Below are 15,359 nucleotides of genomic sequence, written 5' to 3' on the forward strand. Positions count from 1 at the left end.
CCATTTCAGTTTGTCATATATTAGTCTACTGCTCTGTTACTCGTCATTATTCAGGAAACCACACACGTTTAATCTGACACATTAACAATATTAGTGTCTGTCTATTTAGTGTCAACAGTCTTTTCCCTCAACTGTGGTGCTCATGTACATCAGCACCAAAACCTGACATGAACCCAAACCAGCAGGATCTTATGAATGCATGCGTTTTCCGCCCTTCCAAATGAACAAACCAAAACGTTAATTACCTACAAGGAGGTGCACTATACAGAATACAACGATACATCGTTGAGAGTGCATGCAATTTTTTTTTAAATGTCTGCATGATTAATCTGCTAAGTTCTAATCAAAGACATTCACAAACTCATTTGAAGTGAGATGCGTCATTCTAGAGAAATTTACTGTTCACGGTGGTGTTATTAGTAGATTATTTCCACTGAACCACTAAATTAGGCAGAATATTATAAAAATTGGTGGCCTTCTCATTTAATATTATTTAGTATTAGTTGCTACATCTGTCAAGCTCTCAGAACAGTTCAAGCTGTCCAGATGATCAGCAGAGCCATGTGCCAGCTCTTAGCCTAATAATTCCTATTTACAGCCATTCTCACTGCAGGTTTGTTCAGGGTTTGGCTCGTGGGGTTTTACATTAGAGCGCTTTGGGGGAACGTGCTTTGACGTGAACACACCTCTGTGCTCCAGTGAGGCATGCAGTCTCCTCTCGGCCGTCTCCAGCAGTTGCCGTGAGGTCTTCCACAGCTGGCACTGGCAGCAGGCCAGGTCAAAGGCGGCCATGCCTGCGGGACTCAGCTCCTCCAGCAGGGGGAGCAAATGATCGGAGGAGTCAGAGAGAGGGCGAGAGACCCAGTAACTCTCCTCAAGACAGGGCAACGGGCGAGCGGCCGTGCTGAGCAGCCGGTCAGCCACATCAGAGATGGAGTAAAACGCCATGCCTGCAGAAGAAGGAACAGAGCGGCACTTGATCTACAGCTGATGAGCAAATCTGTAAAGAATTCCAGAGTATTATAAATGACGAATATAAAGATATTTGAACTTTCGGACGTAGATAAAAAAAAAAATAAAAAGCATCATGGTAAAAGTAACCGAACGACTGGCACATCAAAAAAAGGCCAAATACACCACAAGACTAGTTGTTGTAATTATTAATAGTTTTTTTGTATAATACAATATTATATTGGTTTATTTGTGGCAATGGAAAATATCAGGACTTATGTTTGAGTTAATATTGCCCCGTCATACCAAAATAAGAAAGGAGTGGAAAAAAACATATAAATAATGCAGTGCCAGTAATGTGTAAGTTATGAGTGAGTCAATGCTGTGTGTTCTCTAATGTGTACCTGCTGCGGCTGCGTTGCCGATGCTCTGCAGGGTGGATCTGCTGCTGCTGCCCAGTCGGCTCCGCCCAGGCCCCGTGACCCCCACTGACCCCAGCGCCTCTGAAGATGATGAAGATGAAGAAAGTGACTGACTCTCAATCTTCTGCTCCACTTGAGCCAGCTCAGCCAGAACCTCGCAGTATCGCTCCATGAAGAAAAGCTCCCCAGAACACGAAGCGTTCTCCAGCCCAAACATCAGCATCACCTACACAACATGCACACGATTATATTATACCTTTTCAGGGGGTCATACAAAATATACACCGATCAGCCATAACATCATGACCACCTCCTCGTTTCTACGCTCACTGTCCATCTTATCAGCTCCACTGACTGTATAGCTGCACTCTGTAGTTCTATAGTTACAGACTGTAGTCCATCTGTTTCTCTGATACTCTGTTACCCTGTTCTTCAGTGGTCAGGACCCCCATGGACCCTCACAGAGCAGGTACTGTTTGAGTGGGGAGTCATTCTGCAGTAACACTGACGTGGTTGTGGTGTGTTAGTGTCTGTTGTGCTGGTCTGAGTGGAAATATTCTCTGGACTGAGAATAGTCCACCAACCAAAAATATCCAGCCAGCAGCGTCCCGTGGGCAGTGTCCTGTGACCACTGATGAAGGACTAGAGGACGACCAACACAAACTGTGCAGCAGCAGATGAGCTGTCGTCTCTGACTTTACATCTACAAGGTGGACTGACAAGGTAATAAGGTCTAATAGAGTGGACAGTGAGTGGACACAGTGTTTAAAAACTCCAGCAGCACTGCTGCGTCTGATCCACTCAGGCCAGCACAACACACACTAACACCATCACCACCACTACAGTGTTACTGCAGTGCTGAGAATGACTCACCACTCAAATAGTACCTGCTCTGTGAGGGTCCATGGGGGTCCTGACCACTGAAGAACAGGGTAACAGAGTATCAGAGAAACAGATGGACTACAGTCTGTAACTGTAGAACTACAGAGTGCAGTTATACAGTCAGTGGAGCTGATAAAGTGGACAATGAGCGCAGAAACAAGGAGGTGGTCATGATGTTATGTCTGATCATTGTACATACACTATAAATTTTATACACACACACATAAATATACATTGCTCTTTACATTTTCTGCAAATTTCATAATGAATAAACCAAAAGAAACAGCCCAAAATGACTTGGAAAGACGTCTGGTTCCATTGACTTACATTAAAACTACTGTATGTTTTTCCCTTCTCCTGCAAAGTTACCATTTTGGAGATACGAGGGTTTGATCCGACAACAGCAATATATATATTATATATACATACACACACACACACACACACACACACACACACACACACACACACATACATATATGCATATGTATGCTAATCTTCACCTCAGGAACCAAAAAACATGCACAGATACACACCCACTCATATAATATTTTAAAATGTGTATATACACACACACACACACAACACACTTGGTCCCTAGACCTGAAAGATCTTCCTCACCTGGCGGGCCTCCATGTAGTTGCCCTTGCGGATACAAGAAATGAGGAGAGACTCAGGTGGGGAGAGCATGGCGGGGACCAGCCAGCTGTGTGGGCTTCCACACCCACACACTTCCTGCTCCAAAGACGCCACCACAGCACTGCCGCCATCTGCACACACAACATTCATCAGAAAACTGACCATTCAGCAACACAAAACCTCTCAGCCTAAACTCAACACACTCAGCTGACAACTAGGACTAACTGCGTTCCTTTACCTGCTAAACACAGCATAACAGTTTAAGAACTGTAACTTAAGTACACATATTGTTTTAAACCAGCCGACAGCATACGCTGATCAGGAATAACGTTATGACCACCTCCTTGTTTCTACACTCACTGTCCACTTTATCAGCTCCACTTACTGTATAGCTGCACTCTGTAGTTCTACAGTTACAGACTGTAGTCCATCTGTTTCTCTGATACTCTGTTACCCTGTTCTTCAGTGGTCAGGACCCCCATGGACCCTCACAGAGCAGGTACTATTTGGGTGATGGGTCATTCTCAGCACTGCAGTAACACTGACATGGTGGTGGTTGTTAGTGTGTGTTGTGCTGGTCTGAGTGGATCAGACACAGCAGTGCTGCTGGAGTTTTTTTCCCGATTCGGTAACTAGGTCCATATCTCACTCTGAAACTCTTACTGGAACGTAAAGATGAAACCGCTAGCATTTAGCTTTATAAACAATTGTTTTTTTTTCCATCAGACTGATAAAACCTCCGGACAGAAGCATAGATAACCAGAGTCAGTTCAATTTCTCTGTGAGAGGTGAGACTCTGAGAGCTGTGCTGATTTTAGCATTGTTTACATCAGACAGTCTATATAATTCTGTGAATGCCTGAGGCTGAAATTTACTGATATTCAACAGAAGACTTCTGTAGCGCACATCTCCCACCTCAAACCTCAGACTGTGTTACTCTAGTCCTTGTTAGCAAGCAAAACTTTTCACTGAAAGTAGACAGCCAGAGTCGCCTACTGCAGATGAAATCACCTCAGTAAAAAATAAATAAGTAAATAAACATAAATTTACATTTAATTCCTTAAAAAGCTCCTTGTGATGATGCAGGTTTGTTGTGACAATAGCCATTACTGCTTACCTTACATACTATATATTCTACATACTGCACTGAGAGTGAGAGTTGACCAGGTTTTAAGCATTTTAACAGACTAAGAGTGGCCACAGTGGGGCTTCTAACACCGCCTTCCAGCTAAATTAATGATGTCACTTCTGTGCTGTTTAAGGTTATTTGATCCATATTGTCGTTGCAGCCCTTAACAACGTGGATAATGATAAAAATATCATCTATCATGCAGCCCTATTGTGTATTCGCACACACTCACCTGAAGTGCTGGTGCTGACCTCTCCATTCTGTCGTTCAGAAGAGATATGTCGTTCGGAGCGATGATGATGGCGTCGCTTCTTCCTCCTAATACTAGAAACCTCACTGCTGTTGCTGCGTCTCAGGGACAGAGCCGAACGCACTCGCGGGGACGGCAGAGCCAACCCACCTACAAACACAAACACATACAAATGTATTACAAGAACTTGTGAACACTAGAACCAAATATTTAAGGGCTCACATTCTACAGTATTTTCCCCCAAAGTCCATTTGGAACAATATTTGTGTGGTGTTAAATACACCAACGATTTATTCAGAACCATCAGCCAACTGTGCTTTGCACACTGTGGAATTAGACCTCTGCATTTAACCCATCCATGCAGTGAAACACCCACATACATGCACACTAGTGAACACACACACTAGGGGGCAGTGAGCACACTTGCCTGGAGAGGCGGGCAGCCCTAACCACACCGCCTGGGGAGCAATTGGGGGTTAGGTGCCCTGCTCAAGGCACTTCAGTCATGGACCGTCAGCCGAGAGGATCGAACCGACGACCTTCCGGTCACAGGGCTGGTTCCCTAACCTAAGACTGATTTATGGAAATGAGCTCTGTTGCTGTTGGCTGCCCTGTATTGTGCCTCGTTTAAAGAGCAGTGCAGACTAAAACATGGAGCAAACTCTTCGGCTCAGACTGAAATCTCAAGGGATGTGGGGAAAAATAAGCAAGCTTTAGCCGTTCCTTTCGAATTTGGATCCTGATCCCAAAAACTCAATAACTATATAATAACTCAATAGCACTGCATTGCTGCAACCTGAATGGCTGGACTGCAGGCTGAAAGAGTGTTCGTTTGTAAATGTATTCATAGTGCGACATCAAAACCACGAGGAACTCAAAACAGGCTGTTTTTGCTGTTGAGTATCCACATACGGACTATATATGTGAATTACACATAAAACTTTTATTGTTTAGAGGGTCCATCAAGCTTGTTCAGATAAAACATTCAGTTTTCCAAGATATGGGCGCTTTAATTAAATCTGTTTAACCCTATTTGGCAAAACTCACCCATGCCGTTGCCCTGGTTACTGGTGATGATCTGCAGTCTCCAACTCGCTTCGGCTGTTCGTTTGGACAGCCGCTGTAAGCGGCCGCTGAACGTATCCACGGTAACAGAGCAGCCGAGGCTCTCCGCCAGCTCTGCCTCAGCGCCCAGCGCTCTGCCGTCCACCTGCCCGAGCGCACACACCCCCTCCAACCCCTCCCTCAGGAGGCGCAGGATGCCCTCCATCCCGCACACGTCCAGCAAAAAGCCCCGGCACCCAGAAATCAGGTGGCTCAGCTCAGGGAGCGCATTCTTTGTTTCTGGCTCCCCATCACTTTTCCCCTGATCCTGCAGCCCCGCTGACCCGTCCTCCTTTTCTGCTTTTGCACTGCTGTCCTCCTTGAGCTTCTCATTGCTGGTGATCTGTTGCTCAGTCACTGCAAAGGCACTGTTTTGCGTCATTGTGCTGGTACCACACGGCTCTGGGTGGTGACTGAAGTCGGTGTCAGACAGAAAGAGGAGAGAATAGATGTTCTCCATGAGCTCCAAACGGAACACTGCAGGAACTGCTTCCAGGTAGAGTTGGCACTCCGAAAGACAATGCTGGAACAGTGAGGAGTGTCCTAGAAAGAGAAGAGAGAGGTCAATTTTATGTCTATTATATATTATATAACTATTATATAACTAATATGATGTCTCTGTAGGTCTATATACCAAAAACAGTCATGTTTCATGTTTACATGGCCATTTTCTAACTTCTCTTTATCCATAGGAACTAATTTAACAACCTGTTTTTATTACTGTCTTTTAAAAATGTTAATAAATGATCTCTTTTCTGATTGGCTGCCCTAAATTGTTTTTCAATGTCAATATGAATGGGCCGAGCCAAACTGCTATAGGCAGATATATGTAAATGTGATGGTTTGAGTGGCATCACAAAATTTTGGATGGAGAGTGAAGAGCATGTTTTGATGCATATAACTTTTTATTTAAACAAAAGTGAAGATTTAGTTTATCATGATATGGGCCCTTTAATGAGACTTGCTCCCTGGCAGCCGATTTAGAACCTTTGCAACCGAACAACAAACAACTACAACAAAGTTCTGTCAGTGTGACCAAAATGTGTCTGCCACAACAATACATGTCTAAAAGGCAACCAATATTGAGCAGCTCTACTGGAACTCAAGCGTCAAATGTCAAGGCACAATACTGTCACTAGTTTTGACCAAAAAAAAAAAAAGAAAATCTATTAATTAATAATAATTAATTAATTAAGAAAAATAAAAATCAGAAGGTTCGATTTGACCACACAAGCAGAATGTCATCCTTCTGTTATCTTTAATAATCTTTATTGTATAATGGAACATAATTGATATATACTGTAACACAATGTAAACATATAAAACTGCTGTTCACACACAGTTAACAGCTGGCTTAATTTAAAGCAACGACCTAATAAAAATGTATCAATTTCTACCATTAAAAACGGGCAAAAATGTGTCAATAAGCTAAACACACCTGACACTCGACACCTGAATTTTGTAAGCAAGTCTAGAACTCTTGCTAAACAGCAAGTCGTGGGCTGGAGGTTAGGGAACCAGCCCTGCGACTGGAAAACCGACAGTACGTAACTGAGCTGCCCTTGAGCAAGACACCTAACCCAACTGTGGATAGGGCTGCCCACCGCTCCGGGCAAGTGTGCTCACTGCCCCCTAGTGTGTCTCTTCACTAGTGTGTATGTGGTGTTTCACTACCCAGATGGGTCAGACTGCGGAGGTGAAATTTCCCCATAGTGGGACTAAATAAGGGTCACTTGATCTAATATAATCTACTATAATCAACTCTATAATCAACTCCACAGGGTTGGAAGCAAGTATGTGGTGATTTAGGTTAACTAATGGGATATAAGCTTCCATTACTTGCTAGCTACAGTAGCTTTGTAGCTCTAGTGCTAAACTAAAGAATCAAACTTCACACACCAAACTTGTCTTGGCTGACTGACGACAACTGAAACTGAAACTATTCATGGACAAACTTTCGCTTCAACATATCCTAGAAATTCTCTCAAATTAACATAGACATCTCCATTAATGTGCATTTATAAGAAAGCACATGTCCATTTTCTAAAAATAACGTCTCTTCAGCCCTAAGTGCACAGACCTTCAGCTGCCTGGGCCTCCTGAGCTTGTTCCTTCTGCTGTGAACCGCAGTCTGAGCAGCTGGCGTGCGAGTGTGCGTTCACACACACGGCATAGACGGCGTACTTCATGGCACAGAAACCTCTGAAGAGGGTGACGTTCCGCTGTACAGAGCTGTTTTGAATGTCCCCCAGTGAAGGGTCTCCTGCAAAACAACAGATTTTAAAGTGTTTAAAGTATGGCCGTATGAACATGAATAAATCTATCTATCTATACACACACACACAAACACACACGAACAAAAGTATTGGGACACATCTCAGCCTGCCTTTACACACATTAGTGAAAGAGTGAGTCGTTCTAAAGAGCTCACTGAATTCGAGCGTGGTGCTGTAATAGGACGCCACTGTTTGCCAAATTCTTCCATACATATTCCACAATCAACTGTGAGTGGTATTATTGAAAAGTAGAACCGTTTAGGAGTTCAACCTTCCTCTGGCTTTAACATCAGCGCAAAAATCGTGTGCCGGGGGCTTCATGACAGAGTTTCCATGGCTGAGCAGCTGCGGCAAGCCAAGTGTCGGATGGAATGGTGTAAAGCGATGCCACTGGACTCTGGAGCAGCGGAAACGAATTCTGTGGAGTGATGAATCAGCGTCTCTATCTGTCAGTCTGATGGACGAGTCTGGGTTTGGTGAATGCCAGGAGAACTGCATGGTGCCAGCTGTAAAGCCTGATGGAGGCAGGACGATGATATGGGTCTGTTTTTCAGAGGATGGTCTTAGTTCCAGTGAAGGGAAATCTTAATGCGTCAGCAGAGCAAGACATTTTGGACAACTGTATCCTTCCAACTTTGTGGGAACAGTTTGGGGAAGAACCTTTTCTGTTCCTGAGCCCCAGTGCACAAAGCCAGGTCCATAAAGGCCTGGCTGGGTGAGTTTGGTGTGGAAGAACTTGACTGGCCCTCACAAAGCCCTGAGCTCAACCTCATTAAACACCTCAGGGATGAACTAGAAAGGAGACTGTGAGTCAGGCCCTCTCGTCCAACATCAGTGTCTGACCTCACAAATTGTCAGAGACTCTCCAAAATCTTGGAGAAAGCCTTCCTAGAGGAGTGGTAGCTGTTACATCTGCAAAGGGGGACCAACTTCATATGAATGACTATGGATTTAGAATGGGATGTCATAAAAGCTCCTGTAGGTATAATGTGTATGTGTACCAATCCTTTTGTCCATATAGTGCATATACATTATATATTCCTTCCAAAATCAGCAATGTTTTTTTCTTTCTGTAAAATTGTCTGGCTTTTCTGTGGAAACAAATACAGCATATAAAATGTTTGCGTTACCTGCCGCTTGCAGCAGCTCCAACACTCTCCGCTCTTCATACTTGGCCAAAGGAGTGAGAGAGTGCAGCACGTAGAGAGCAGAGTGGTGATCCAGAGCGTGCAACTGAGACAGCAAGGCCTCATGGGATACCCCTCTACTTATACAAACAGATATACAATTGAAGACAGACAGACCGATAGACGGATACACAGACAGATAGACAGATAGATAGATAAATAGACAGATAGACAGATAGATACTTTATTGATCCCGAAGGAAATGTAGCAGCCAGTAGCAGACACACAACACTGTACAGTAACTGTAAACGGGCGTAGAGATATAACAAGAATAAATAAACCAGATCGTCTCTACAGGCAGATATACAAATAGAAACAATACACCCCCCCCCCACCCCCCTCTGCTGGCCCCTCTGGGAAGAGCTGAAGAGCCTGAAGGCTCTGGTGTCAAAGGATCTCCTAAATCTGCCGGTTGAGCAGCTCTGTGACAGCAACCTGCGACTAAACATGCTCCTCCTGTCCATGATGGCGTGGAGTGGGTGGCCATCATCCTCCATAATGGAGAGCAGTTTGTGTAATGTCCTCCTGTCAGCCACCTTGACCACAGAGTCCAATATTTCCAGTATTCAAGTATTTCTACACATAAGCAAATCATTTCAATGCGCTTGGAGGAGAGCACTAATCACTCGCAAGACCCTGCAGCCATGTGACTGCTAACTGAGTGGTATAATGAGTGGTATAATGCACAGTAGTGAGTGATCCTGCCAACGGCGCAGAGATTATACTACCTGGCCTGAAGCTTGAGGATTTGGAAATGAGACCGGTCAGCAAACACTAGCTGAAGCTGGACATGTGGAAGAGTAGAGGAGCGCAGGGCACAAACTAATGCAGGGCAGAATCTAACAGACGTTTATGTTCAAGTAGAATCTGCTTTTGCTTTTCTGCAAATATTTCCAGCAATCTGACAGATATTTCTCAAGATTCTCCTTAAAAACTGTTTATTACTGAATTGTGTACAAAAGACACAGAATTAACTCTTATTCACTCAAAGTGTTGTAACTCGCAGCGTAAGCTAGCCAGGCTAAAGTACAGCCTCCATAAGGCAGGGGTAATTCACACACCATGAATTATTTTAATATTCTACTATTATTAGCACATTTCACCCTGAGCTACACTACAGTCCCCAGCATGCATTGCAACATAATATGTGCTCCCTTCCTCCAATAACAATCTATGGGCCAGCAGTTACACAAAAAGAAAAGATACCTGGTGTCTAGTTCAAGCAAATAGGCAGTTTTTGAAAAGCCCAGTGTGCATGTGTTGTACTCACGGGTTGTTTTGGACACACCACTCCAGCACCCCTAACTGAGAAGAGAGGATATTAGCAAACTCGCTAAGTACCGCATCATTAGCCTGGGCCTGCATACAAAGAGAGAGAGAGAGAGAGAGAGAGAGAGAGAGAGAGAGAGAGAGAGAGAGAGAGAGAGAGAGAGAGAGAGAGAGAGAGAGAGAGAAAATGAGAGAGAGAAAATGAGAGAGAGAGAGAGAGAGAGAGAGAGAGAGAGAGAGAGAGAGAGAGAGAGAGAAAAAAGAAAGAGAGGATGAGAGAGAGAGAGAGAGAGAGAGAGAGAGAGAGAGAGAGAGAGAGAGAGAGAGAGAGAATGAGAGAGAGAAAATGAGAGAGAGAGAGAGAGAGAGAGAGAGAGAGAGAGAGAGAAAATGAGAGAGAGAGAGAGAGAAAATGAGAGAGAGAGAGAGAGAGAGAGAGAGAGAGAGAGAGAGAGAGAGAGAGAGAGAGAGAGAGAGAGAGAATGAGAGAGAGAGAGAGAGAGAGAGAGAGAGAGAGAGAGAGAGAGAGAGAATGAGAGAGAGAGAATGAGAGAGAGAGAGAGAGAGAGAGAGAGAGAGAGAGAGAGAGAGAGAGAGAGAGAGAGAAAATGAGAGAGAGAGAGAGAGAGAGAGAGAGAGAGAGAGGGGAGAGAGAGAGAGGGGAGAGAGAGAGAGAAAATATGAGAGATGGCTTTGTCTAGGAGCAGTTATGTAAGACTGCAATTCTCACACAAATCAAAGCACAAAGTTTCTCAAGTTTTAGAAATATTGATTTAAATGTTTCAGCCGTCCAAACAAGATGAAGCACATTGTACACTTTCCACTTGAATGTGCTCAAAAATAGTTATAACAAGTATATAACATTTATTATAACAACCATTCTGACACGTATTTCTCTAACCTGCTGTTTGTGCAGAGTGCTGAGGAGCATCTGGGCGGAGTCGAGGCTCTGGCAGTGCTTCCAACCCAGCAAGAGCAAGAGGCGGGACAGTGGCTGAAACTCCGCCTTCAGTAATGCCTCCAGCATAGAAAACTCCTCCCTCTTGATGAGGTCAAGCCCAGTTACCTACAAACAAAACAAGACCTTACTACAACAGACACACACAAAAAATACAACAGGCAGAAAAAAGATAACCAAAGAAACTGTGAAAAAAAGGACGCAACAAGATTTATTTATTAAATACATTAAAATTACATTAAATTGGCCTCTGTCTTATAACGACTTGCATATCAGCAAAAATATGATTTAATTTTTATTATTAAAAATATTACGTTATAGAACATCTCTATATGATATGCACACTATATACACAGAAGATCAAAGGTTTGGATTCACTTCAAACACATTATTCAATAACATCATATACAGTGTTAATTAAAATACTACACCTGAGACACCAGACAATGAGTTTATTGGGAATACAGTCATTCAGTGGCAAATAATATGTCACAATTATCTATTTATACACAGTTACTGATAAATTACTTGCCCCGTGCCAACAGTGACTCATTCTAGACGAGAATTTTATTCTCAGTGCACTACAGCCGTCACAGTCACTACAGACTTATCTACGGTTCTGGACACACAGTGTCCTACTAATGAAACTGTGAAGTTGAGGAATACTAATATCATATAATCATAATCATAATGTACATGCATCTTCAACAAATTGGGTTCATATTATTGAAAAATATAAAAAAGGCAGATTTGAAACGTTTGCATAAAATAACAGTGCAGTATTTTATGGATTTTGTATTTTTATTTTTTATCTGTCTCAGCATGCCCTGGTCAGCTTGCTGTGTCAGCTTAGCGTGGAACAGACAATCCTGTAGCTTCACAAAGACTTTGTTGATGAACTAAATGAAAGTGTAACTCTCTCCTAACACCGACAGAAGTGACAACTTGGCCGTCTTGTGTCAAACTGTCTGTGTCCGCTTTTGTTTTGACATTTAAAAAAAAACTAAACATTTAAAGCAAAGAATTAAAGGCAGAAGTGTTGCAAGAGTGAAACAGGCAATAGAACCACCTTCACTAGCTGGGTACTGGCACTGAGACAGATATGGGGATTTCCCCAAAGAGAACTGGAAGAGGGCCAGGTAAATGGAGAAGTGAAAAAGGGGGTACTAGTGTAAGGGTATATAGTGTAAAGGGTACCAATACACAGATTCGGACTGTTGTACACAGTTGGTTGAACTTACCAGCACCTGCTCCAGAAAGTGCTTTCCACTGCTCAGACACTCAAAGTACATGGCTTTCCAAACTGCTGGCCGGTCACTTTGAGTGCACAGGCCAAGCATGAGCCTCTCCGCTTCTGGCAAGTTGGCTTGAAGGATTCACATGCAAACAAACACGCTGTTAGACAAGTATGAGACAGCACAGTATATCATTTGTATATCAAGGAGAATTCCACAGATTTTTGCGTAATTCAGCGCTTAAAACCTAAAGAAAATGATAGAGTGGTTTGGTGTGAAATGTCTCATCCTAGAGACACGTAAAGACATTGGGGCTGTATCACAGAAACTATTACAGCCTAAAATCTTATCTGTTTAAATCACCCTCACAACTTCAGGTAGGACTGAATTTAGGACACAAGCTATTACATAACAACAGTTCTTAAGTTCGTTACCTTATGATTAACTCCAGATAAGAAAACAGTATCACACAAACATCTTAACTAGACAGAATTTCCTAACTTTAAGATGAACCCCAGAGCGTCTTAACTTCCGTTTTAATAGTCTGTTTCTATCGTTTTATGCAGTGATGAGCAGCACAGTTCACTATAATCAGAATAATGGCACCACATTTATCTGCACTGAAAACGGTCCTTTCAATTGTGGGTTTTTTTTTTCCTTTTTCTAAAAGTGTTTAAAAGCCCCAGATGCTGCAGACTCGATCTCCTCCATCCCTCTTATTATGTCCGTGTGTTAATGCTGATGATGAAATATTACAGCGATGGTGGTGAATAATGAGGAGACATGAACATGTGTCTGTTTATTAGGAGGAATGACGTTAACATGCTCAGTTTGGGAAAGGAAACTGAAACTGTGGAGCGGCGACGCTTTGAAAACAACAGCACGAATCGCTGCTACGTTATTAACTTCAAGTTTATAGCGCTTCAGTTTTGTTTGACCTTTCTAAATCAGTAACGGTAGCTAACGTTAGCTGTCTGGCTACCTAACTAGATTACATGTTTACATTTCAGCTGTGCACAATGGTTGGTTGCTAGGTAACAGACACGACAGTTGATTCTCGACTTCGATCAAGTAAGTTAAGATTTCTTAACTTGAGATAAGAAAAGATGCTCTAAGATGAGATAAGATTCCTATATTAAGATCAGATTTGCCTCTGTATTATGAATTTGTGAAAAAATTTTTCATCTTGCAGATCTTAAGACAAAAATATAGAAATAATAAAATATAATACAGCCCCTAGATTTCCCAGCACTGGTAACAGGAACCAGAATTAGAGATGTCTACAACATACACATTGACATTTTACTTGTTTATATTGATCTGAAAAAAACAAAAAACAATCATCATTGTGGGATGATGGCGGAAAGCGAGAGAAGAAGGGTAGGAGCAGCAGAAGCAGCGTCCATATTTGGCAAATTTAAGTGGAAGTACAAGATAGGTGTTTCTAATAAAGTGGCCAGTTACTGAAAGTCTAGGGTATGTACTTCTAATAAAGTGGCCAGTGAGTGGACACAGTAGGTAGGTGTTTGTAATCAAGTGGCCGGCTAAAGAAAGGTTAAGAACACATTTAAGAACATAATATTTTAAAGAACAACACTTGTTCTTAGAAGCATTCTTCAGAAGATGATTAAAAAAATAAGAATTCTTACAAAGCTTTTAGAAGAACAGCAATTTTTCATAACTTTCTTCTTAAGAATGACGTTGAGAAAAAACACACATTAAAGAAGATTTTCTCTCTTTAGACACTTTCGTGAATCCGGCTCCTGGTTCCTATAATCACTACTGTAAGCCATTCTGATTCCGTAATATCAATATCATAAAGCTGTAATCTGCAAATGAGCCTCAAAGAAATCACATTACATAATTTCTTGTTTTGCGCTATGAGCATCCTGGACCAATCGAAGACATTTCCAGTGAGGTTCTGTGGGTGATTAAACAAAGTTTGGAGATGATCCAGCTAACAACACATTTTCAGTCCTCTCGCATCACCAGTGAGGATTTTATACACTGCAATATGTAGCAAGATAATTGCAATAATAAATGTTGTGTCCTAATGACCACAAAGAGTGCTGTGGCTCCCGAATACCGGAACAAATGTACTGTCAGTCAGCGAGTCAGCAGTGGCCACACGAACAGAAGCGTGATGTGCAGACAATGTGCAGCTTAAAACAGCTTAAAACATCACCACCACAAACTCCTCTCACTTCCCCAAAACATAAACCACGGACAAGCCAAACAAAAGAGGCTAGCAACCCAAAAAAACAGATCAATTTCACTGTACCAACTGTTACACTATTATTATTATTATTATTATTATTATTATTTACGCAACACAATCATTTAAATGTTTCTAACCAAAGAAAAACAAATAACACAGAAACGCTCAAACTCTGATCTGATGCACTAGTGGAGTATCAATACACATCATTTCACAATAAGACTCCAAAATAGCTGCACAATATTTTGCCTATTAATTATTATCATGTCAATATGCAAATGAGTCCTCTAACCACTACTAGTCAAGTCTTTCGGTGGTTGTTTTAACAAATCTTGCACTTATATATTATATTTTATTGTATTGCACTGTGTGTTGTAGTTTATTGCATTGTATTGTTTTGCATTATCCGGCACAGAGTTCCGTGTTTAACTCTGCTCCTTTTCTCTCTGTATCTACCGTGACTGTGTTTCTAGCAGTACCTGAGCTCAGGACCGTCTTACTCTCTAACCTACTAGTAACTAGCAAAGATACTTTCTCTAGACAGATGAAGCACTTCATGTAAGTCGCTCTGGATCAGAGTGTCTGCTAAATAATGTAAATGTAAATGTAAATCAAAGTATTCCAAGTAATCCAACATATCAAATGATTTTGGGACTAATAATGTGCTCTGATGTCACATTATTAATCAATAGTGTGTTTTCTGATACACTGTGAATCATACTGCACTCGCAGCTGCAGCAGCAGGGCCTCCAGCCACCACAGCATCTCTTACTTAAGAATTCCCAGCTGACTTTAATAAGCTCGTCTCATGGTTTTTAACTTCAGTGATACTTTTTTTT

General features: G+C 42.2%; 1 protein-coding gene across 3 annotated transcripts in view; it reads right to left on the reverse strand.

The window, feature by feature from the left end:
* zfyve26 (zinc finger, FYVE domain containing 26) overlaps positions 1-15,359 on the reverse strand; it is a 50,015-nt gene that overhangs the window by 27,968 nt on the left and 6,688 nt on the right. For 2 of the 3 annotated variants that reach the window (XM_017718230.2, XM_017718229.2), the window contains exons 6-15: positions 12,309-12,433; positions 11,011-11,175; positions 10,111-10,199; positions 8,784-8,917; positions 7,458-7,640; positions 5,321-5,920; positions 4,256-4,423; positions 2,877-3,025; positions 1,356-1,599; positions 687-950 (exon numbers count right to left, since the gene is read on the reverse strand). In XM_017718230.2, coding sequence (XP_017573719.1) covers positions 687-950; positions 1,356-1,599; positions 2,877-3,025; positions 4,256-4,423; positions 5,321-5,920; positions 7,458-7,640; positions 8,784-8,917; positions 10,111-10,199; positions 11,011-11,175; positions 12,309-12,433 — 2,121 coding nt within the window. Of the gene's footprint in view, positions 1-686; positions 951-1,355; positions 1,600-2,876; positions 3,026-4,255; positions 4,424-5,320; positions 5,921-7,457; positions 7,641-8,783; positions 8,918-10,110; positions 10,200-11,010; positions 11,198-12,308; positions 12,434-15,359 lie in introns of those variants that run through there. The other variant, XM_037538790.1, reaches the window with a different exon arrangement.

Source organism: Pygocentrus nattereri, chromosome 5, assembly GCF_015220715.1.
Source record: "Pygocentrus nattereri isolate fPygNat1 chromosome 5, fPygNat1.pri, whole genome shotgun sequence".
In the NCBI taxonomy this organism is placed as follows: domain Eukaryota; kingdom Metazoa; phylum Chordata; class Actinopteri; order Characiformes; family Serrasalmidae; genus Pygocentrus; species Pygocentrus nattereri.